We start from the raw sequence: 22,800 nt of genomic DNA, 5'->3' as shown, positions 1-22,800 counted from the left end.
TTTCTTTCCATGAACTTCCCACTTGTGTGCAGATAACTTTGCCCAGAAAGCAGGTGCATCCTGTCTCCTGAGCATGCAAAACCCAAGGATTAGTTAATCCCTGGCCACAGGCCACAAAGTGTAAAATTTAAATAGAAAATAGGTTATTCCTCCTTCACTGACACATGAAGCTTTGCGATACAAAGCACTAGGAAACATTATGTCAGTTTCTAGTGAAATACATCAAGCCACTGCACACAGAGGTGCACTTTTTTGTTTTGTCTTGGTTTTGTTCTATTCTACCCTGACCCCCAAGTTTCTATCACGTAAAGAACGGAAGGAATGGAGACTGACAGAACCTGAATGCAGAAACCTGGGCAGAGCCTCCGCCTCAGGGGTCGGTGCCTCCCGCCATGCCCGGACGGGCACGGTCCGCGTGTGCGGTCCAATCAAAACAAACCAAATAATAATATTAATGATAATAATAATAAAACAATACCACACCATGAACTAGCCACAAGACCAAACCAGAACTAGCTCAGTGGAAAAGGTCGTGTTGAACCCTGTAAGCCTTCAAGGCGTCTCTGCAGCGCGGCGCACCGGGGCGGGCAGCCGGTCTGTCCGGGACAGGGGCCGCACTCTGCGCGTCCCTCGTTTGTCACAGTGCCCTGAGCAGGTCGCAGCGGCTGGCACAGGGCAGACGCAGCTGCCCGCTGTCTCTGCCGGACACCAGCACCCGGAGATGCCATGGGGACGGAGGGACTTTGCCGGGCTCCGCGAGCGTCCCTGGCCTAGCTCTGCCCCGGACAAGAGCAGCGGAGCACCGCAGAACTGGGGCGAGCCCGAAGGGCGCGGCCCGGCACGACCGGCGCCCCTCACCTGGCCCAGCCCCGCCCTCCTCCCCGCCGCCCCGTGCTCCGTGCGCACCGGCGAACCCTCCCCGGCGGCTCCCGCCGGCCCCCGCCCGGCTCCGCGGCCGCTCCTCCCTCGGCGCCTCCCGCAGCGGCGCGGCCGCCCGGTCCCTCCCATCCAAGATGGCGGAGAGTCTCCCCGAGCATGATCGGATCCTGCAGGAGATCGAGAGCACCGACACGGCCTGCGTGGGACCCACCCTGAGGTGCGGGGCGCGGGGGCTGTGGCGCTGCCAGCGGGTGAAGCTCCCACGCCCTGTCCGCTCGCCGGCCCGGGAGCCGCGGCGCGGCCCGGTCGCGCCTTCTGACAGCAGCTCCCCAGGGACGGCGCGGGGCCGCCCGCAGCGCCTCAGGCGGGAGCGGCCGCGCCGGATGCGGAGGGGACGCGCAGCCCCCGCTGCCGCTCCGTGGGGGCCCGACCGCCGCCCCCCGTCCCGGGCGCTGCGGGGCGGAGGGAAGGGGCCGGTGCGGCGCGGGCAGGGAGCGGGGCTGTCAAGCCGTGCCGCCGCTCTGACAGGGAAGGGCGACCGAGCGGAGACGGCGGCCGTGGCCCGGCTCCGGGCTGGCCTCTCCCTGGCATTCTCTGCCGGGGAAGCAGCCGGGCATGGCCCCGGCGGGGCTGGAGTGCGCCTTCGGGACGGGGCGGCCCTGGGCCCGGCGCTGGTGGCCGGGCTTGGGGCGCCCGCCGGAACCCAGTGCCGGGCTTTGCTGCCCGCACTTGGGCGCGAGTCAGCTCCGTGGGTGTGCCGGTACCTCCGGTTCTGTGCTGAGAACGGGGCCGAAACCGTACCGTGGGTGGGTGCTGCAGTGCTCCGCTATGCGGTCTGAAACCCACTACCCTGGTCAGTTTTCTTGGGAATGTGACCGTGTTGAAAGCATTTCTGGTGTGCCATGACTGCAATGGTTTGGTTTTCTGTCTCTTTTCTCCAATTCCACATGCTGCCAAATGGCTTAGCCTGCATTTTGAAAAAAAGGTTTTGCATAACCATCCCTGTTTGAGGCTAATGTGGAGGTACCTTTCACTTAGAGCTGGGGAGATAGGGGCAGGGCCTGTGGAGTGGGAATTGGGTTATAGAGGAAACACAGGGGAAAGGGGATCTTCATCATGGAGCTTTGCTGGTGCTTCCCCGATTAAACATGTCTGAAAGAAGTAAAAAAAGCCTAGGCACCATCCAGACGGGGGAGAGAGAGCTGTGAATTTGAATGTTATCTCTTTGAAAAGATACAGTGAGCCTGTGTGCAGAAAACTGGAAAAGGCAGTTTGTGTGGCAGTGTGCTGCAAAGCCATGAGCATGGTGCTGCTGGCTTTTCCTGCAGTGGGAATCGTGCCTCCTGGAGAGTGTGGACAGGGCTGGGAAAGGATGAACGTGGGCTACATGGGTGAGAATGCAGTCCTGAGAACTGGTGGAAGAGAAGTTCCTGTTGTATGCCAAGTGGGTCTTTTTTGCACGTCACAGCAGTTGATTTTGAGGTTAGACGTGTGTCTACAGTGGGTCCTCCGCAGCTGTGTGGGAGGAGGTAGTCTGGGCATTTGTGTGAGGCTGGGGCTAATCAGTCCTCTGAGAGCCCCCATGGAGAGTGTGGTGGGCTCGTCTAGACATCACATGGGGACTGCTTGCTGGCTCAGTCTGGTCCTGGAGGTCATCTTGGAGCAAACTGCACTCTGATCTCCCCTCATGCTCCTTAAGCGCGGCTGCTGTTGGGAATGCAGTGTGGAGATGCTGAAGCTGAGCATCACAAGGAGCCTCACCTGTGAGAGTCTGTGGGCTTAGGCTTATGGAAAGTAGCTGGGATGCTTTTAGACTTGAGTTGTCCCCGGAGGCAGTTTCACCATGTTAACCACTTAACAAGCCCAGGCAGGTTGAAGCTGATGCCTGCAAAGAACCACAACAAAATATTAAATATAATTGTAGTTTGACCACCATTTTCAGTATAGAGCTTCTATCAGAGTAACCTGTAGAAAGGACAAACAGGCACACAGCAGAAGGCATCCACAGGTGTGGATGGGGAAGGAACTATATGAATCTCTTATCCATATTAAGCATTTAAAATGTGCCGATGTATTTACAATTACTAAAAATTAATTTCTTATTTTTTGCATGTTTCTATCCTATCACTGATTTTCAGTAAGGGAATTTTACATTGCTGACTTTTAGGGAAAAAGTGAATGTTGGTCTGATTTAACCCTAGTGTCCAATTACAAATAAAAAAAAAAATAGGTGAAAGAGTGGTTACACCTGGCTGAGTGTTTTGAAAGAAGTTCAGCAAACACCACAGAAATATGCTTCTACTCCCTAAGAACTGCAGTATTTAAGATCAAAACTTGAGCTGTCTGCTCAGCTGTCACAATTTGTGAATTGCTGTGTGAAACTGGAAAGTCTGAAATCCCACATCAAATTACAAGGTATATTTCAATGAAAGAAGCATGAACGTAAAATGGAGCATTATTTTCTGCATGAGATCTAGGTTTTTACTTGCTAAACAATGTGAATCAAATAAATGAGTTGAGTAATTCTACGTGCAGTTGTATAAGGCTACAACATGAAGTGATCCATTGATTTCCAGTCACAGAAGCTATTGAAGCCAGTTGTCTCATGTAATGACTGAGATTACATTAATTTCATTATGTGAAATGGAATATTTTTGTAATCTCTGGGTTGTAATGCTGGGAGAATATTTATAGCATTGCCACATCAAATAAAGTACCAACATACCTACTTAAATAGCAGAACAAAAGAAGGGACTTGAGGTGAGTGGCTTGGATAAATGGTAAGAGGTAATATTAAATGCTGAAGGTTGTAGGATATGCAAGATCTGACTTATCCTTAATTGTTAATATCAAGATATTAATGTCTTTGTAGTGAATCCATGCTTGACAAAGGAAGTGTATGTTTTCCTTGTGGGCCTATGTAGATTCCATGGAAACACAATTTTGGTCCTGTTTTTCTTCAGTGTTTTGCTTGCTGGTTGGATATAGCTGTTCCTGCCAGGGTGCTGTTTTCTACCCTGCTACAAGAGTTGCAGCACTTGTTTTTATGATACAAAAAATAATATCGTTTATTGATATATAATGTTTTTGTATATAATTTACTGGTAAGGAACACCATACACACTGATCCTGCAGGTGATTTTCTACTGCTGAAATATACTCATAAAGAGGAATGTGAAATGCAGGTTCTTTATAGGAGGAATCAGCATACAGCGAGTGCAGTTGGGATTATTTACTGTTTAGGAGAGTTAGCTCCTAAAGACTGTCCTGCATCTCAAGAGAGGAAGAGATTGTATTGTATTGGATTAAATTAATTTTCTTTTTAGATTTTAACTAGATGAATTTATTGATTTAAATTTGCTGCTATTTTACTTGCATGTCTAAATTCAGTAACACATGCTGAATCATTATAAATGAGACCTAAGCCAACATGCCTTTCATTAAATAGGCAGACTGTGTCTATAGCAAGCCAGGATTATTTTTTTTTCAGCAGACTCTGTGAAGCTTTTATCAGCATCTTTTTGGCTTTAATGGCTACCAAAATGAGATTAATGACAAAACTTGTTAAAGGCTCATCACTCTCACCTTTTTATAGAACATGTTAATATCATATAATTCATGTTGCATACGTACTTTTGAGCTTCTCTCAGGGAGAGCTATCTCATTTTAATCTTTTGAAAGGAAGTGGAAGAAGACAAAGAGAAAGAAAAGCAATTCCCTTAATCTTCTCAACAACAGAAAAATCAGAAGCTTAATAACAAAAAACTTAAAGCCCTCACTGAACTGTGTTTTAACTCTTCTGGGTGAGTCAGTTGGACAGGCTGTAGTAGCTAGTAAGACAGATGCTTTTCAGAAGAAAATAAATGATTTTATTTGATGGTTAGGTTATGGTTGGTTGAAAAAGGTCAAAGTGGAACTCGACAGAGTAGAAGTTGTTCTGCCAGTGCCCTGGGTACTATAGATATGAGTTTCTTTGAGTCTCTAGTAGTGTGTAGTATTTCAAAGCTTTTTTTTTTTTTTAAATAGGTGAATTAACTCTTAAACTCTAGCTTGGCAAAATATTTCATAGCATATGGTAGACTTTCTCTAAACACTTCCTCTTGTGAGCTTTGTATCACTAAGTCTGCAGTGTTCTGTGCTTCCCATACACAGCCTGTCAGGGGAGTACCTCCATGCCCACAATCTGTTGACTGAACAAAAATACAAAAGTAAAATGAAATATAAAAACAGTCAGGATTTGATAATGGAAATTCTGTTGCTAAGGTGAAGTTGATAAGGAGGTGCTGTGTCTATTGATGTATCTATCTATAAGCTGAATGTTCTCTGTAGCTTTAAATTACAATCACAGCTTGGAAAGTGCTCCTCAAAAGTCAGTGTAAAAGTGCTTTTAATTCAATTCTCTCTTCCTGAAATCTATCATCACAAAGCTGTTGCCTGGTAGATGTTAGAGCATCTTGGAGGTTGCTCTAAGTTGTGCTGGCCATGAAACATCTTTGAAGAGTTCTTAGAGAGCCTCCTGTGAAGACATTTCGCTTTGTCTCTGGCTGAAGAAATCACAGCCACAAGCACCATTCAGTTGATGCATTTCTCCCTGATGCTGCAGTATGCTGCAGTCACCTTCCACTGATCTAGGACTGCATTGCACTGGTGAAAGCAGCACTGAGCTGAGACTGCAAAGCAAAATAATTTCTCTATAGTAATGCATTTTTCTCATTTAGGTTAAGCAGAGTTTGGAGGCTGGGCATCACAAATGAGTTTGGCTGAAGTGTTAAATTGATAGCTGTTCATTCTGAACTTCTGTCCTTGTGTTGTAGAAAAGCCAAAAGTAAAAGCTACACTTTAGTAAGGCATCATTAGAAAAATAAGCTATTTTGTCCTTTACTAATCTAGGTCCTAAGAAAATTCAGAGTTAGAGGTATGGAGTGAGAATCTAATTCTGATGCTTTTACTGTGGTAAAAAAAGTTGTGGTACACTTTGCAACTGCAGGTGCTTTGCCCAGGCTGGGGTCTGTAATTTGTATTTTGGAGATATTCTTGTATTCATTTAGGAATAACGAATACAAGAATATTCATTATTCTTGTATTCATTATTCCTAAATGAATACAAGAATATCTCCAAAAATGAGATAGCAAAATGAGCGAAGTGCCTAAATGTTATGTAACTTCAGTTTTACTGAAAGTGTATGTTACAGTTGCCAGCAGGCTTGATTTAGGTATATGATTCTCTGTCTTCAGCACCACAGTTAGTAAGTGATAACATAGGCAGTATGAATGAAATCTGAAAATGGGGGAAGATTTCACAGCATCAACACAATTGCAGACAGGGAAATACTTTTTCTGCCTATGGTCTGTTGGGATTTGTGATGTGGTTATCCAATAACAAAATGTGGTTGCCTTCATTTTTCTCCTGTGGTCTTACTTGTCTGGTAGGATTGTCTAAAGTAATTTTTCAATGTTTTCACTATTTTGGTTTTGGAGCATGAGCCAGCATTTTTATGTATAGCTTAGTCTTGTTTTAAATATAGGCAGACATAAGAGTACTCTGCGATCATCAGTCAGTGCTTTAGATGAGAATTTTAATGGTTTGATCATGTATTTTGATTTCAGATGGTATGGTAATCTTTTACAGAATTGTAAGCTATTGGTTTGAAAATCAGTAGACCCTATCTTTATTAATGGTCTGTCTTCAAGGCCGTTTTAGTTTTCAAGTTAATGCATTTCATTCCTGGTTCCCTTTCAGACAGAAGTTACAAAGTAGCCCCGAAGAACTGAAAATTCCTTGTGTGATAGCTGTGGTCTCTTTTGGATCACAACTGTACTTTTATGTATACTGTTGTGGTTTAACCCCAGCCTGCAGCCAAGCCCACCTTGCTGCTCATTCTCTCCCCCACCTACAGCCTGGGGGAGGGAATCAGAAGGGTAGAAGCTGAAAAACTTGTGGGCTGGGGTATAAACAGTTTACTAGGGGAAGCAAAGGCTGCACACACAAGCAAAGCGAGGACTGAATTCACTGCAACCCATGGGGAGACAGGTGTTCAGTCATGTCCATGACAGCAGGACCCCATGGCAAGTAGTGGTTACTCTGGAACACAGAATCACAGAATAAACTAGGTTAGAAAAGACCTTTGAGATCATTGAGTCCAACCTATGACCTAACACCACCTCATTAACTAAACCATGGCACTAAGTGACATCCAGTCTCTTTTCTAAACACATCCAGGGACAATGACTCCCCCACCTCTCTGGACAGACGATTCCAGTTCCCAGTCACTCTTTCAGTAAAGAATTTTTTTCCTGATCTCTAGCCTAAACTTCCCCTGGTGCAGCTTAAGGCTATGTCCTCAGGTTCTGTTAGTTGCTGCCTGGAGAAAGAGACCAACCTCCACCTGACCACAACCACCTTTCAGGGAGTTGTAGAGAGTGATAAAGCCAGAGCTGGACACAGCACTAGCACTCAAGGGGTGGCCTCAACAGTGCCAAGTACAGGGGAAGGGTGACCTCCCTTCTCCTGCTGGCCACACTGTTCCTGATACGGGCCAGGAGCCACTGGCCTTCTTGGCCACTGGGGCACACTGCTGGCTCATGTTCACTTGGCTGTCGACCCCCAGGTCCCTTTCTGCCTGGGCACTGTCCAGCTACACTGTCCCCAGCCTGTGGCACTGCAGGGGATTATTGCTGCAAAATGTCATCACTCCAAATGTTTCCTCATTCCTCCTTGTTCCCCCACGTTATGTACTGAGCATGATGCCATCTGCTCGGGAACAGTCCTTTGGTCAGTTGGGGACACCTGTCCTGGCTGTGTCTCCCCCCAGCCTCCTGGCCAGCGTGGCAGCACAAAAAGGCCTTGTCTCTGTGTGAGCCCTGCTCAGCAATAACAACGTCTGTATTATCAACCCTGTGTGCAGCATAAATCCAAAACACAGCCCCATACCAGCCACTGTGAAGAAAATTAACTCCACCCCAGCCCAAACCAGCACATATATTTATGTATCAGTTTATCTTTATTATAATAGCTAATTTCTATTTTGTTACTGGATTGTTATGGAGTAAGGAGAATGACCTGCTTGCTGTGAACCAGTGTATCCTAAAAAAATAGAGGATTGCTTGTAGTGTCAGTTGCAGATTTTGTTACTTGGTGTAGGATTTGATGGTATTCCAATTACTTAAATTGAAAGACAACAGTCAGATAAAGCAACTGTCTATGTGATGTATATTGCTGTGAAGGAGCAATTTTTTTTTATTGCCTAGTTCATTATATAGAGTCAAAAGGGCATATGAAGCGTGTGTGCTGTAGACTGATTAATCTGTCATACAGCAGCAGAACTGCAGTTCTGGTTTTTCTGTAGTCTGGTCAGATTTGCCCTTGGTAGCAAAAGTGTTTTATAAGGAATCACTTGCATTGCTGCAAGTTTCAACATATTACTTTTCAAGTTTTTATAAAGCCTGGAACTGTTCGCAGGTAACCATATCTGCCCTGCACTTTTGTTGTTTTGAAAAAATCTTTAGGTTCAATGCTGATTCAGTTTGTCATGAAATATGTGTCTGCAAATCAGGTTATCTTGATCTTTTAACTGTTCACGCATCAGGTTCTGACTCAGTTCTTGCAGTGTTTTCCAAGTGGGCAACTGCCAAGTGAAGCTTTAACCTAGCTAGTAATCTGTGTGAATTGTTCTGAAACAGCTCTCTCCAATTTCACAGGCATTACCAAAGAGCTTGAAATTGTCCCAATGTTTAGGAAACCATTTCAAAATACAGTAAAGCTTTTAAAACAGGGGAATCATCTGATACATCATCATCAGAATAGTGTACTTAATAGATGTTTTATGCAGTTTGTGTCATTGCTTCATTTAAATTCAGCCTTCTCTTCATATGAGTGGCTTATGCTTGTGCAGTCTTACATCAGTTAAATTCAGAAAAGCCAGTTCTTATTCCTGTCATCTCTTCATTGACTTGTTCATCAAGCTGATTTTTTTCAGTGTCTGGTGACCCAGATTTTGGACCTGCCATGTGCATAGTAAGTGCATAATTTTACATCTTTCACAAATGCCAGTCACATGGGTGCTTACTTCCTTGTAATTTTTTTGGAAAGCCAACAGCCTAGCCTGTGCTCCAGCTTTCTTTGTGTGTGGCTCAACCATTGATATCTACCTGAGGAGCCCTAGCATAATTCAGTTAAATATAAGTCTGGTTTTGACTGGTAAGTGCTGGTGTATTTGCAGGTTTTGTCATGTTGCATTTTATGTATTATACTACTGAAATGAGCTCATTCAAATTGAAGAGGCTTAATATGTCTTGAACAATGCTTTTAAGATAATGCCAGAAAAGGATTTGCAAATAGGAAACTATTTTTGTGGGTTGTAGTAAACTATTAAGTACTAACTCATTCAGAAATACAGTCCTAGCTTTGCATCAGCATCAGGTAATCACATGAGATTTTATCTTTCTGAAGGGCTTGCTGTGGCTAGTTGTAAAATCCAGCTGTGGCTAGTCTTTCTGTCTGTTTTCTGGTGATGTTTGAAATGCCCAAACCTAATCCCTTGCACCACAAAGCTTGGTGTAACAATAACAGTTCAATTTGAGGCTCAGCTTGATGAAGTATTTTCAACAATGCATCTTTTCCTTATCTTGTACATGTCTAGTACAGAACTATCTGTACTCCTGAAAAACTGGGTCCTTCCTGTGCAGGAAGGAGTTAATGATCTCTCCTGGAGCCTGGCTGAAGCCCTTCCGTATCTCAACCTTTGCCAGTAATAGCAAACTAGTAGGGAACTTAATCACTGACAGAGGTATTAAGAAGGAAGGAAACAGATTTTAGAGTGCATCAGCCTTGATGAAAAGACGTGGGATTGGACAGAGAGGACCTAAAAGACACTGGGGATTTTTTTTTTTTTTAATATAGCATGAGAAAAGTGTTCAGTTCTAATACTGTGAGTGGGATTTTCAGAGTGTCTCAGGGAAAGTAATTTGCTTGCAAAATTGCAGTGAGTGTAACTTGCAATTCTCCTGGGAATCAGAGTAATACAAAATTAATAAAGCATATACTGTCATATATGTACCTGGGGGATACTTTTGAGACATTTCAGCTTCAAAAGGAAATGTTTAACCTATCGAGTTTTGGGACTTTCACAGTTTGCACACTTCCTTAGGCATAGAGTGGCTTTGAAGGATTTTTACCCCATTTTGTTCATAGAAGCAATGTTTTCTTTTAAGTTCTGTTTTCAGTTAATTTCAATATGAAAGTAACATAGGAGATAGGGTGTTTTATACTTTATATTTATTCTGGTATGTTTCATAAACTTAGGAAGCTGCAAAGAAAAGAAGAGATTTTCTTAGTTTGTTCATCAAGCAGATTGAGAACTGGAGTTAGTCAGTTGCATCAACACTCTTAATGGCTTCCTCACTGAGAGAAACACTGGGTTTCAGTTCAGCTTCTGAATTGAAAACAGACTTTTTTTAGAAGTCATGTTTTACTTTCTTCAGTGATCCTGGAAGATATGCAAAGAATATACAGCACAGGCTGTTTTACATGAATTAAATACATGACGACTTTTTATGTATAGGCTATGTGAGCTCATAGAATTAACAAAAATGAATAATATGAAATCACTGTAAAATGCATGCTTTGGTTTTATGTTTGCAGAGGAGTGCGATGCAGGAAGGGATTTGATCTGTATTGAATAGAACATATTCTTAATCCAATTAGTTTTGAAACTTTTTAAATAATAGATATATTATCTGAAACTTCTTACATTTCTAAAATAATGTATTTAAATCTGTGTAGTGTTGATATACAAAGCCTATTGAAATAAGTAACCTACACATTTCTGACATTAAATATTCTGTTCTATTTCCTATGTCTTGGGAACAGACATATGAGATTGTTGAAATATGAAATTTATTTTCTTCCAAAAAATTGGTGTGTATTCATCTCAAAGATTATGTCTCAAGTGCTCTAGATAAAGTTAACAGATTTGCTAGAGGTTGTAATAGAGGCCTACTTATTTCTCATACATGTGTAATAGAAATCTCATTAATTTTTTTAAAAGAACTTAGAAACTCACAATTTGGTTTACAGATTAATCCATTGCTCCTAAAATATAACAATTTATGTAACGAACAGTCTTTGGAAATATTAAAGGAAGATAAAAATATTGCTATATAGACTTCACCTTCCTACTTTATATTCTATGAAATAACATAGGTTCCAGCTACATCCACTTGTATCCATGTAGGTGTATGAAACAGATGGCCAAACTTGGCACTTCATTCTGTGGCGATAGCCAGTACCAAGGCCAGCAAAGCTGCTGTTTCTTTTGCTGCCTTTTTATCTACTATTACAACAAAAAATTAGGAAAAAGTGGTAGTGCAGCACTTGTTTTTCAGTTTCTTACTTCATACATCAGTAAGTCGCACAAAGGCTCAGCAGGAAGAGGCATCTCCTTGGTCAGCAGTGTAAAAACAGGAAGGAGGAAGTCTATTGCAAATCTGGGTGTACTGATTATCGGTTGGTGTTTGGCTGCAGAGGATGTCCATTAACAGCCATCAGCGTGATCCTTTGCTTATCCAGCATGAACAATGAGTGCTCTAGTGCTGCTACTACAGAATAAGGACCCTGCTTATAGGAAGTAATGTTAACTAACAAACTGTACTCGGCCCTTTCCTGCTCATAGAAACAGGATACTATTAGTGAGAACAATTGACAGAAATTGCGCATCCAGGAAAACCAGGCAAGCAAAGCATAACAGCTAAACTAAGATTAATAAAATCTTTTCTCTGAATAGGCTCTAGCTGAGTTCTGTGTTGTTCTGGCATGTAATGTGAGCTTTTAAATAGAGTGGTGAGATGTAATCATGAGTAAGAATGGCAGAACTGGAACATAGGTAGCATCTGGCACTGAAAGGCTGCTTAGGTTTTAAGAAATGTGCTTATTACCATAACTGCAATTGAATTACAGGAAACACCTGGACATTATTTTATAAAACTTTTTAGGGTGAATGCAGCCACCTATATGAAATTACTCCATGGAAAAATCCCTATGAAGTTTGCAGCTTGTGTAAACAGAAAATATCTTTGTATATTGTAGGACAAAGGAAGTTTCTGCAGTGTTTCCTGTGAAATTGCAGCTCAAGTGGAGTGTGTGATACAGTATCATGGTTAGGGATGCCATGGTTATAGTCACAGTGTGACAGGGCTGTTTTAAGGGCAGTATCTTAATTTGCAATATCAGTGTTTTCTGCTTGCACTGATCCCACTGAACTCATAATGCATATTTGAATTGTAAATATTACTTTGGTTTTGAATTTTATTTAGTATAGCTTGGTGTTGTTGTTTCATTTTGGGATTTTATTTCAATGAAAGGAGAAATAGGGAGAACATCTAGGGGGTTACTTCCTGCAGTGTGTGTATGGGTACTAGTTGGGAGCATCTCTAGCATCAAGACAAAATTGGCATTGGTAGCAAGATATGAATTCTAAAAACATTATTATCTGTAAGCACAGTTAAGTTTCTTAATTTGAGAGTTGGTTCATTTGTGTCTGTTTTGTTGAAAGTATTACATTGAAAATTGATAAAAGGTGTGTGTCTGGGGGGATTTTTTTTGTGCCTTCATTAATTGATCAAAGTAATTAATATTTTTTTCTCCCCATGGTGCTTAATTTGAAGCTCTACAAATGAATCTTCTTCGCTTGCTTCTGTTGAAGGTCAGAAGTTGCATGGTCAGACTTACATTCCATGTCAAACTCATACAGCTGTTGCACAGATACGTGTAATTCCTGTCATTGTCACAGCATTCATGGAGCTGTAACTGATTGGCACTTACTGAGTGGTTATCAGTATCCTGAAAGGAATGTGTACATACACTTTTTAATTGCTTCATGTGTCTTGTGCAATCAGGAAATGAAAGACTTTGTGGCAATATAGGCAGGGGTGAGGAAACCTGCAATTCATCCTAGAAATGAGACAGAACAGGATGGTTTGGGGGAGGTGTGAAAATGGTGAAAGGTGGCAAGTCATTATTAAGGAGTTTCTTTGTCCTGTAAAACGATTGCTGGGGTTTTTTTCTGATGTGGTTTTTTTTTTTTTGCTATTTTAAAATACATTATCTGTTTTAAAAGTCTCTGCTGCTGCTAGAACCTATTATAAATGAAGAAGAATTGTTCTCTCAAAAATTTTACAGTAATGCTCCATAAACTCAGATTTGTCTTTCCTGAATATGGATTGCAATTAAAAATTGCATCATTGCCCATTTAAAAGAACACACAAAATAATCCCAAAACCTTTAAGAAATAGTAATTTTTTTAAAACTCCAATGGGATTTGTTAAATATTACTTTTTTCTTTATCTAGTAGACTGTTCTAGTAATGACTTTTAAGTGAGAGAGTTTTCACCAACCAGAAATTTGTATTTTCTTCTGAATTACTATTTTCTTATGAAAGTATGGAGATTTTATTTTTAATAAAATAAACTCTTCAAGTTCATTTTTTTTTGGCCTGAAGCCTGAGTTCCTGAGCAGTTCTTCTCTCCTTTGAAAAGTTATGGATATTGCTATAGATACGAGACAGAATTAATTTAGTTCCCATTCTGATTATTCTTGAAATCTATGTTTCTATGCAAAAACAAGAAGATTACAGTAGAAATTTTACTTAGGTCTGGTTGTTGTAATTTTCTGGTCTAGAGGCCACAGATGTGGAGCTAGACTGGAGATAAGGAGGAGAAAAAGCAAATTTGGGCTATTTGCTGAACTTCCAAAAACTGGTTTTGGGCTCCTCTCCTTTTAAAGTTAATAGTCTAGATGCACTTCCATTGTCTGCCCTTCCAGTAGTCCAGTCAATGTATTAAATTAATTTTTGGGCTTATATAATTTTTTTTTTAATTCTAACTTTTTATTTCCCTCCTCATTGCTGAAATTCTCGCCCTCTTTTACTCCTGCCTACACTCAGGCATTTAAGGACATATATCCTAATTGCATGCACAGAAATATTTTTATGAAATGATAGCAGAAATACGATTTTGAAGTGAGCCTGTAACCATTTGTGAAGACATTTATGATGCTCACTTAGAGTGATAATGTGTATGTATGGAGTTGTCATTATGAAATCGATAGATGATTTCAGGATCATTTATTTTGAATATAAATTTTTTTTGAAGGTTGTGTGGAATTCTTAGCATGTTAAGTTTTAGTTCTCTGGAGATTTTTTTGATTACTTAACTGTTGGTATTTTTGTGCATAGGATGGTGCCCTCTGGTGCTTCAGTGTATTTTTGCAGGTAAACACAAAAAGTCATCCTTCAAGACCTATTAAATATACTTTTTTCATACTGTATTGCAGTTGTAAAAGTAAAAGTTTCAGGGAAGTTTTTCACAGTATAAAGTGAACTTGTTTTATTGTTTTCAATTGGAAAATGGTTGCATATCTGAAAATCCTCCTTCCTCATTTCTTGAGACCTGAATTCAAATTTGTTTATGCTCGTTGTTCTCCCTTCAGCCTGCCTGGTAAGAAAGATCAAGATAAAAATATCCCCATTGCAACAAAATGTATCCTGTGAACTCAGACATTTTTCTCCTTTAGGTCACTCTCTGACTGCTCCTAGTTTATTTTTTTGCCTTTTTCAAGGCTTTCTACACTATCTTCTTTTTGCCTAGACTGGCATTAATATGACTCATCCAATTGTTGGAATGAGTCAAAAAAAAACCCCCAAAAAAGTCTCAGTATATATACAGAGTTCTGGGAATATAGGCAGATATCTGCTACACATTACCAGGAAAGTTGCTCAGCTCTGCTTCTGCTCTTCATGGGTTCCCTGCTTGCCCTGTCACTGAGGAGAGAAACCAGTACCTGTCCTATCACTGATTTGCTGTAGTCCTGGTGAAGTAGTCACTCAAGTTAAAGCTCTCTCGTTCCAGATTGAAAGTTGATAATGTTGTGTTGGTTTGGGTTTTTTGGGTGCCAAAAATCCAATATAAACTTCTGTCTTCAACATTAGTGATTTTCTCATTTTTTAAAATCCAGTCTGAAGACTCATACCAAGAAAAAAACTGTCCTGTCAAAGTTTCATGGTATGAATCAACCACTAGTAGTCTGTAGTTGTGCAGATCAGAGGTTGAAAGCAGTTTTAATAAAAACTAATAATGTCTTTCAGTTTGACACAGTTGAAATTTGTGCTGTATTTCAGACCATCAGCATCCACTTCAGGGGCCTATAAAGCTGAAGAGGATCCTCGGGGCTCTTCATTCAGAGATGTATAAATGTCAACAAAAGCTGAAAGAACTATGTATTACATATGTAAAAATTCCTTTGGTATCCTAGGAATGACACTTTCTGCTGCTGGATGTGAAGCAATTTGCAGTGAGAGAGAGATTTTTAGGGTAGATGTAATTGCATGTAATTGTTATCTCCTGAAGAAATGGAGCTGGAAGGGTTACTACTTCCTCACTTGCTTTCCAACAGAACTCTGTGTGTGCTGTAAATTCCATTAATTTTGTCTTGTAATTTTAAAGAATTATCTCTAGGTTGCTTTTAGGATTTCATGTCTCTCCAAGATGTTGCAGTATTGATGATTTGTCTACTTGATAATTTATCTCTTAAAAGTGGAGAATTGTTATCAGCATCTCTTGCAGTGTCATAATCTGTTGAAATGTACACTTCCAGATAATTATGAAGAGGTAGCAATTACTTTATTTGGATAGCTGTAGGTAATCTTTGAAATAAGTGTATGTATGGAAAATGAGTTTCAGTATCAGAAATAAACTGTGATGTTCCCTAACAGGTAAATCAGGTGTGTATTGTCTCAGTTGTGTTTGCAGATTTGAGAAAAAGCCCAATTTCTATCCATGGCCAAAGATGGCCTGGCTCTCCAGTGTACACTTAAGTATTCAAAAAGGATGGTGTTTTAGGCCAGACGTTATTCTGAAGCCACTGAAGCTGCATGTGTGACGTGTCCCCAGAGGACAGTGTCCTAAGAGAGTCAATAAACCTGTTTATTCATCTTCTCACCCAGAAGGGAAGGTGTGAATTTTTTTTAAATACACTGACGATTTATTTCTGTCAAGGAAAGCAGTTCTGTTTCAGGGTTTTTTTCACTCATGTGCTGATGAACGTTGATTTGTTGTTCCCACAAGATGGAGCTGTTTACGTATGTAGTTGACATAGAATTTATACTACTAGTGCGTTTTAGGGAGGTCTGTCAAAGTACTGGTTTAAATCACAGGTCACAATTTTGTTAGGATCCTTACAGACAGGGGAAAATGTACAAGACAAAATAGTAACTATTGTTTTAAGAAGGTAGGGTAATCCTGTGATTAAGGTATTAGGAGGTACACAGTATTGCTTTCTTTCCCCTTATTTTGAGCATTTATTCCCTGTATTATTTTCTATTAAATATTGTGATAATACCACTGAGATTAAAACCCAGTACTTTATTACAATTAAATTTAAGCATAAGAGGCCTTAATATTGAGGAAAACATAATCAATACATTTTTTTATAACAGTGGAGACTGTATTGCCTATGCTACACTGTATGTACTTCCAGAACTTCTGGCTGTGTTTTCTGGAATTTTTTGGTAACGTTTTAAAGAGAAATCTTCTGATTGCAAAGGGTTTCCTTTTGTCAGTATTGTAAGAATGTGTCTGAAAGTCTTGGCACAGATATGAAATGAATAAAAAGTTAATCAAGGCAGCTGTTGGATACCCCCAAATCATCAGGCAGTAACTAAGTCCAAAACCACAGTGCATTGCTACTATCAAAGAAAGTCTGGTGGTTCCTCTTGTCCCATCTTTTTGTAGTCTCATTCTTCCTTTGATTTTATTTTCTTCACTGTGTTTTACTGCTGCTTCCATTTATGCTTACATGACACAATTTACAGTTTGGGCATATAGTGATAGATACAAGTCCCCTGTCTTTGTGGTAATGATGCTCCTTTCTCTCTTCTCTTTGAGAACACTGGAAGGAGACCTACATTTGGAGGCTTCTTCCACCCTTAAACAAAGGCTAAAGAAGTAGTAATAAATTGAAATTCTTTTTCTGTGGAGGTTTTTTTGTTTTGATTTGTTTTGTTTTTTTCTTTAGCATACAGTGCAGTATAGGTAGTGAGTCCAGCCCAATTTGAGGAGGCTCATGCTTGCCAGATATCTGTGAAGACACTTTGATGCATCTGGTCCTCCTAATCTTTTTTTCTTCTCCAAGAACTCTGAAGACAATTGGATGCCCCTGTGTGTCCACCCTGTAGCTTCCAGCATCTCTGACCCTTTTCTTGATGGAGCAGCACTCCCATAGCTGTAATGTGTATTTTGGAGTGCTACCTCATCAGTCATTGAACCTTTTTCTCATCCCTTCCCTGTTTCTGTGCAGGTGACAGTGCTATGGCCCCCATGCTTGTCCCTGTGTATTCTCATGCAGAACATCAGGCTGTCTAATGAGGCCTCACTCAGTGCCCACTGTCTTGCACCATTCTTTCCTCCCAGGCCAGGATGTTGCTTCTCCCAGCCAGCACTGGGTTCTGCATGTGGCTGTTTTCCCCTGGTGATGCAGGTCACTTCTGACCATCCACCACAGCCCTTTAAAGCTCAGTCATCCTGGGCAGCCTTGAGGGAGCCCTTTCAGGCAGTCTGGCAGGAGCCTCAGGAGGAGACAGTTATGGGCACACGTTTGCTCCTTCCAGCTGTGATTTCACTGGGGTGGGAGAAATGGTGAGGGGTAAACTTTATAGGTGAACAATCTTATTTTTCCTCTGATGCACTTTGGAGGAAAGAACCTTCTTTCAGTACCATAGCCTTTGTATGATTAAATCATCCTCATATTGCTGCTCTCATTCTATGTGAAAAGCTATCTCAAAACTACCAGTCTTTGCTGTTGTTGCTGTATCAAATTATTAATCAATTTTTGGAACTATCTGTACCTAGCCTTTGTTGGGAGACCCCATACCTTTGATTTTGGTACAGTTCAATGTAAAACCTCTTCTCTTGCTTGCTCTGCCGAAGTCTAAAGCTTTAAATTGCCCTCTGCTTCTTTTGCTCCTTCTCATGCTCAAGTATTTTTCCATGCACATTTCTGTTTCTGATGCTGCTTAACAAACTGCACCGGTAATTTCTCCCAAGTCATGTTTCCTGCTGGAGTTCTGAGTTAACTATTTGAGAATTAGTAAAATAAGCCAGAAGACCTGATTGTAGCCCTTCCTGACAGTTAGGTGCTGTGGAGGAGGCAGCCTTAGGTGTGTGCATGTCATGGTTTTGCCTTGGGAGCTGTTGGGCGGGCAGGGCCGGAGCCTTGGGGATTGCCTTTGCCAGGGTCCGGCTGCTGCCGCGCAGTGCTCCGGTCATTCCGGCTGCAGGCACCCGAGCCTGATTTAGTTGGATAACTCTGCTGTTAGGAATACCAGGAAAGCAAATTTGTATGTTTGCACTTCTTTATATTTAGCAAAGAGTGGAATTTGATGGAAAAGCGATCCATGCTATTTGAGGTGGTTGGAGAAATTGATTCTTTTGTACCCATATTTGAGCATTAGGGCATAAATAACAGACCAGTGAGGCTCAGGTCAACCATGATGTAACTGGTTAAGCACCTGGATTAATGCCATAAGGGCTGGGTTTTGTGCCATCAGTTCTCAGTTTTGTGCCATCTTTTCTTTGAAGCTGATTTTGATGGAGTGGATCCCCCAAGGGATGCCACTAACATCAAGTTTGCTTGCTTTTATTTTCTTGCGAAGAGAGATAGGTTTCAATAAAGATGGTGCATACATGCTATTTTCAACTGGGGAAAAAAATAAACTTTTATGTTCTTATTTGTATTTAATAGGTCTGTATACGATGACCAACCAAATGCACATCAGAAGTTTATGGAAAAACTTGATGCCTGCATACGTAACCATGACAGGGAGATAGAAAAGATGTGCAATTTTCACCATCAGGGCTTTGTGGATGCTATTACAGAACTTCTTAAAGTTAGGGCTGATGCAGAAAAACTGAAGGTAAGGAACAAGTTTTTCAGAGTTTCATATATAATTGTCCTTGATTATAAAAGAAGGAACTGGACTCTTCTACTGAATATTAATTTAGTGTTTATCACATGCACTCTGATGTTTGCAGCAATTTTTTACAAGTGAATTAAACAGGATTTGTGATTAGAGCCATGTTGCCTGATAGAGTAATTTGTATTTATAAAGCTGAATATTTTATTAGATGTCAATTTTTTTAATGTATGTTTTCAGAAAATACTACCAAATTATTTTGCCTTTTTTTAAAGGCTTTCTCAGAAGGTGAAGGACAACAAACGGTAAACACAGTATTTCTTAAATAGGTCTTTTCCTAATTATGTTTTTATATGTCAGACCTTAGAAGAATTGAAAGTCCTTATTAGAAAACTAAAATTACCACAATTATGTGTGAAAAAAACCCTGTTCTTTGCTTTATAGCAAGCAGCAGAGTAGGTGATGTTAGTAGTTTTTATGAGATATGAGAACCAAGATTTCCTCACAGATCAGAATGCAGAACAGTGAATTATGAGATTCGTCCCTTTTAGCTCTCCTTACACTTTTGAGAGCAAAATATGCACACCAGACAGAAGGAGCATAGTTCATCAGAGGTTATGATTAGAAGACCATTATATAAAGGATATTCAGATAACAAGAGACCAAATACAGCATCAATGAGGTCATTGAGCATCTTTGTTCAGAAATTAATGAGATTTTTAATAAACTAGAATGTGCTTCCTTATTATGATGACCTAATGAGTCACTTACTATGTGGGAAAATCTGAGGTTGAGCTTTGCCTGCACCTGCAGCATTAAAATGTTGCTGTGGTTTGGAGATTTCCACGTTTGATGTTAATCAACCACCCAGTGTTTGCATTCAGCAAAGTATGAATGTTTAATTACCATAAAATGCAATCACCATTTCTTACAGACAATGAATGGCCCATAGAGCTCATTGAGGTTATCAAAAAGGACCAGTGGTCAATTGGGTCAATGATTTGAATTGTTTGACAGACCTACAGAAACAAGGAAAGTTCAAAAATCCCAAGTAAATTTGAGAAGTTTGCCACAGAATCTGTTAGAAAGAACTGTCATAAGTAATTGAATTTAACAAAAGCCCTTTGCGATCAAAAGTTCAAGTTCAAGCTGTAGAGTTAATTTGAATTTGCATTTCTTTGTTCTAAGTTTCTCAGGAAGCATGATCTGATTACAAGGGTGAGCAGTCACATCAGGGCAATATATGCATATTTGTCTAACAAAGGTGAAATTATTTTTAAGGTCCAAGTTACTGATACCAACCGAAGGCTTCAGGATGCTGGGAAAGAGGTGAGAAAATGATGCTTCCTATATGGACATTATGAACATTTGTAGTAAAATAAATTTATTTGCATAATTTAAGTGTGATTTTCTTTCCTTTTTTTTTTTTTTTAAAAAAAAACCTTTAAGGTGATAGCCCAAACAGAGGAAATCATCCGATGTAGAGTTCAACAGCGGAATATTACAACAGTTGTGGAAAAACTACAGTTGTGTCTTCCAGGTGAGTGACCTACAGTGAAATATGATGGCAAATTAAATAAAGTAAGTCACAATAGCCAAAAGGAAGAGTCTTCTATTTTTTCTAAGTTCTAGTCCTGTAACATCCAGGTTAATAAAAAAATTAATAGGTTTTTAAAAGATGTCAATATGAAGGTTCCATGTCTTTTGCAATATTTGACACAGAGCAGTTGTTACAATGTCAGAAGACAGTGAGACATTTAAATGGTGGAAACCACATAGCCACGTACAGCTTTGAATGAACTAATATTTTTAATATGGTAAACAATTAATTTGTTGCTTGAGAGGGTGGGTTTTAGTGTTTGAATACTGGGGAAAATGCTAATGATGCTGTTTCCACATTGTACTTTCAGCTCTGTGTCTCTACAGGTGTTTCAAAATAAGCAAAAGGGCTCTAAATGTTGTTTCAGGAAGGTAATATTGTAGGATTGCACACAGCCCCATAAGAGTCTTATCCTGTTTGTCATGTTGGTGTAAAGTAGATTTGAGAATTTTTCTTTGTGTAGTCTTGTTGAAGTGTTCTGAGTACAGTAGGTGGTACTGTTGCCTTTTTATGGAGACGGGCCATGGACTGGTAATGTAGATCAGGTTGTGGCATGTAGTAAGTGAATGAAAATGCTTGATATGTATAGTGTTGACTGTTTTGTTAATCTTAATTCTTTTTAATTTAAAAGCTATTAAGAGTTCAGTTATTGTTTTCTCTTTTAGCTGCATTCTAGAATATTTTTTGCTAAGTTTTTTTTATCGCATTTATGCTCCAGTAGGAATTAAATAAGTTAAATATAGCACATCCTTTTCTATTTCTAATTCTGCCCTTTACAGTACATATTTTCCTCTTTTATTAACTGAAGCCACAATAAGACTCACAAGTTAATCTGCTTGCTTTTATGCAGTGCTGGAAATGTACAGCAAACTAAAAGAACAGATGAGTGTAAAAAGGTGAGTAAACTTATCTCTATGAGAAAAAATATAACATTTGTAAGTAAATCAACAGAATAGCAAACACTTATGTAGACAAGTAAGTGTTCTTAGTCTGTAGCTTGGTGTATGTATAGTCTTTGTTTCCTAACACTGGTCTGTATTTTAAGAACATTTGAAAATGTATTAAAGAATTTCTAGGACCTCAGTGATTGCCATGAGAAATAATGCTTACTTAAATGGGTATCACATGTCGTGAAATTATGATTATAAAATATGAAATGAAATTACTGGTTTTTATTACTTAAAGCACTTTAAAAAGCAAGAAAAATAAGACCCTTAGAGATTGAAGGTCTTTTTGAGTACATTAATATCTGATTAATATATCATGATATATTTAAATTTAACACATAATACTAGAAGAAAGGACATTTTACTCGTTTCTTTAGACCTATCTGGTTTCTCTGTGCTTTTTGTGTAAATGGGACTATGGGAATGAAGTGAGGATAATGTGTTGTTGGGGGTTTTCCCTCTGAATAATTGCCTTGTTAAAAAGAATTAAAACCATAATTAAAAATTAATTTCTGGGATAATAGTTTATAACTGGTACATGACCAGCTGCTCCTTCCTATCGTGTCTCCCCTTTTCATTTTCTCAGGGAGCCACTCACTGCTGCTATAGTCCCAGTATCCCCACTTCTCCCTCTCTCCATGGCAGTTTGGATGCCCCTGCCCCCTGCTTTAGCTGCATCCTGTCCCACTGGGGCTGCTGCCTGCACCTCTCACACCACCCCAGCAATACCACTGCTGCTGTTTTCTTCTTCCTGATTTCCACATTATCACTGCCACCGTGATCCCTGCCTGCTTTGCACAGCGCCTCAGTCACACCAGTGCTGTTGCCGACCCTTTCTGGGCTCCTGGTTGCTGGTGGTGCCTCTTTGTGCACTTGGCACACTGCAGGGAGCTCCTGCTGACAAGTCTGTCTGGACAGGACTGTTTCCATTTGGAACTAGCTGTGCACAGTCAGTTGTCTGCAGGGCTGCTATGTAATACAGATTTACTTTTGGATTGTTTGTCTGGATTTCGGTTTCTGAGCAGCCAACACCTCCTACCATACTGTTGGACGTCTGAAAACCCTCAACAGCAGCCACTGTGTGAGCAATCAGCTCTAAAGCCCCTGTGCAGACATGTCCAAAATGCTTCAGATTAACTGTACACATCAGATCTATGGATGTTGCAGCAGATATGATGCATCTTTGACAGTGATATATGTGTTATATGATACCTATGCTCTCTTGGAGGTCTTCTGCAGAAACACAAAAGCTTTAAGAATGACTTTGCAGCTATGGCACTATGGTGTCTCTTATTAAAATTAAAACTAGCTATATGTGAACCAGTGTGGTAGATCTCATCAGCTTGACTGCTATACAGTGTTACCTCTGAACAGGACACTTCTTCAGCATCTGCTTCAAGTAGCTGGCACA

General features: G+C 40.3%; 1 protein-coding gene across 4 annotated transcripts in view; it reads left to right on the top strand.

The window, feature by feature from the left end:
- Positions 1-982: 982 nt before the first annotated feature.
- Positions 983-22,800, top strand: part of EXOC6 (exocyst complex component 6) — an 83,941-nt gene continuing 62,123 nt past the window's right edge. For 3 of the 4 annotated variants that reach the window (XM_030240897.2, XM_030240896.2, XM_030240898.2), the window contains exons 1-5: positions 983-1,096; positions 18,671-18,842; positions 20,124-20,171; positions 20,292-20,382; positions 21,293-21,338. In XM_030240897.2, the coding sequence (XP_030096757.1) occupies positions 1,014-1,096; positions 18,671-18,842; positions 20,124-20,171; positions 20,292-20,382; positions 21,293-21,338 (440 nt within the window). In that variant the 5' untranslated portion in view covers positions 983-1,013. Of the gene's footprint in view, positions 1,097-18,670; positions 18,843-20,123; positions 20,172-20,291; positions 20,383-21,292; positions 21,339-22,800 lie in introns of those variants that run through there. The other variant, XM_050976013.1, reaches the window with a different exon arrangement.

The sequence above is a fragment of the Serinus canaria genome, chromosome 6 (assembly GCF_022539315.1).
Source record: "Serinus canaria isolate serCan28SL12 chromosome 6, serCan2020, whole genome shotgun sequence".
Taxonomy (NCBI): Eukaryota; Metazoa; Chordata; class Aves; order Passeriformes; family Fringillidae; genus Serinus; species Serinus canaria.
This window is presented reverse-complemented; position numbering and strand designations above follow the sequence as displayed.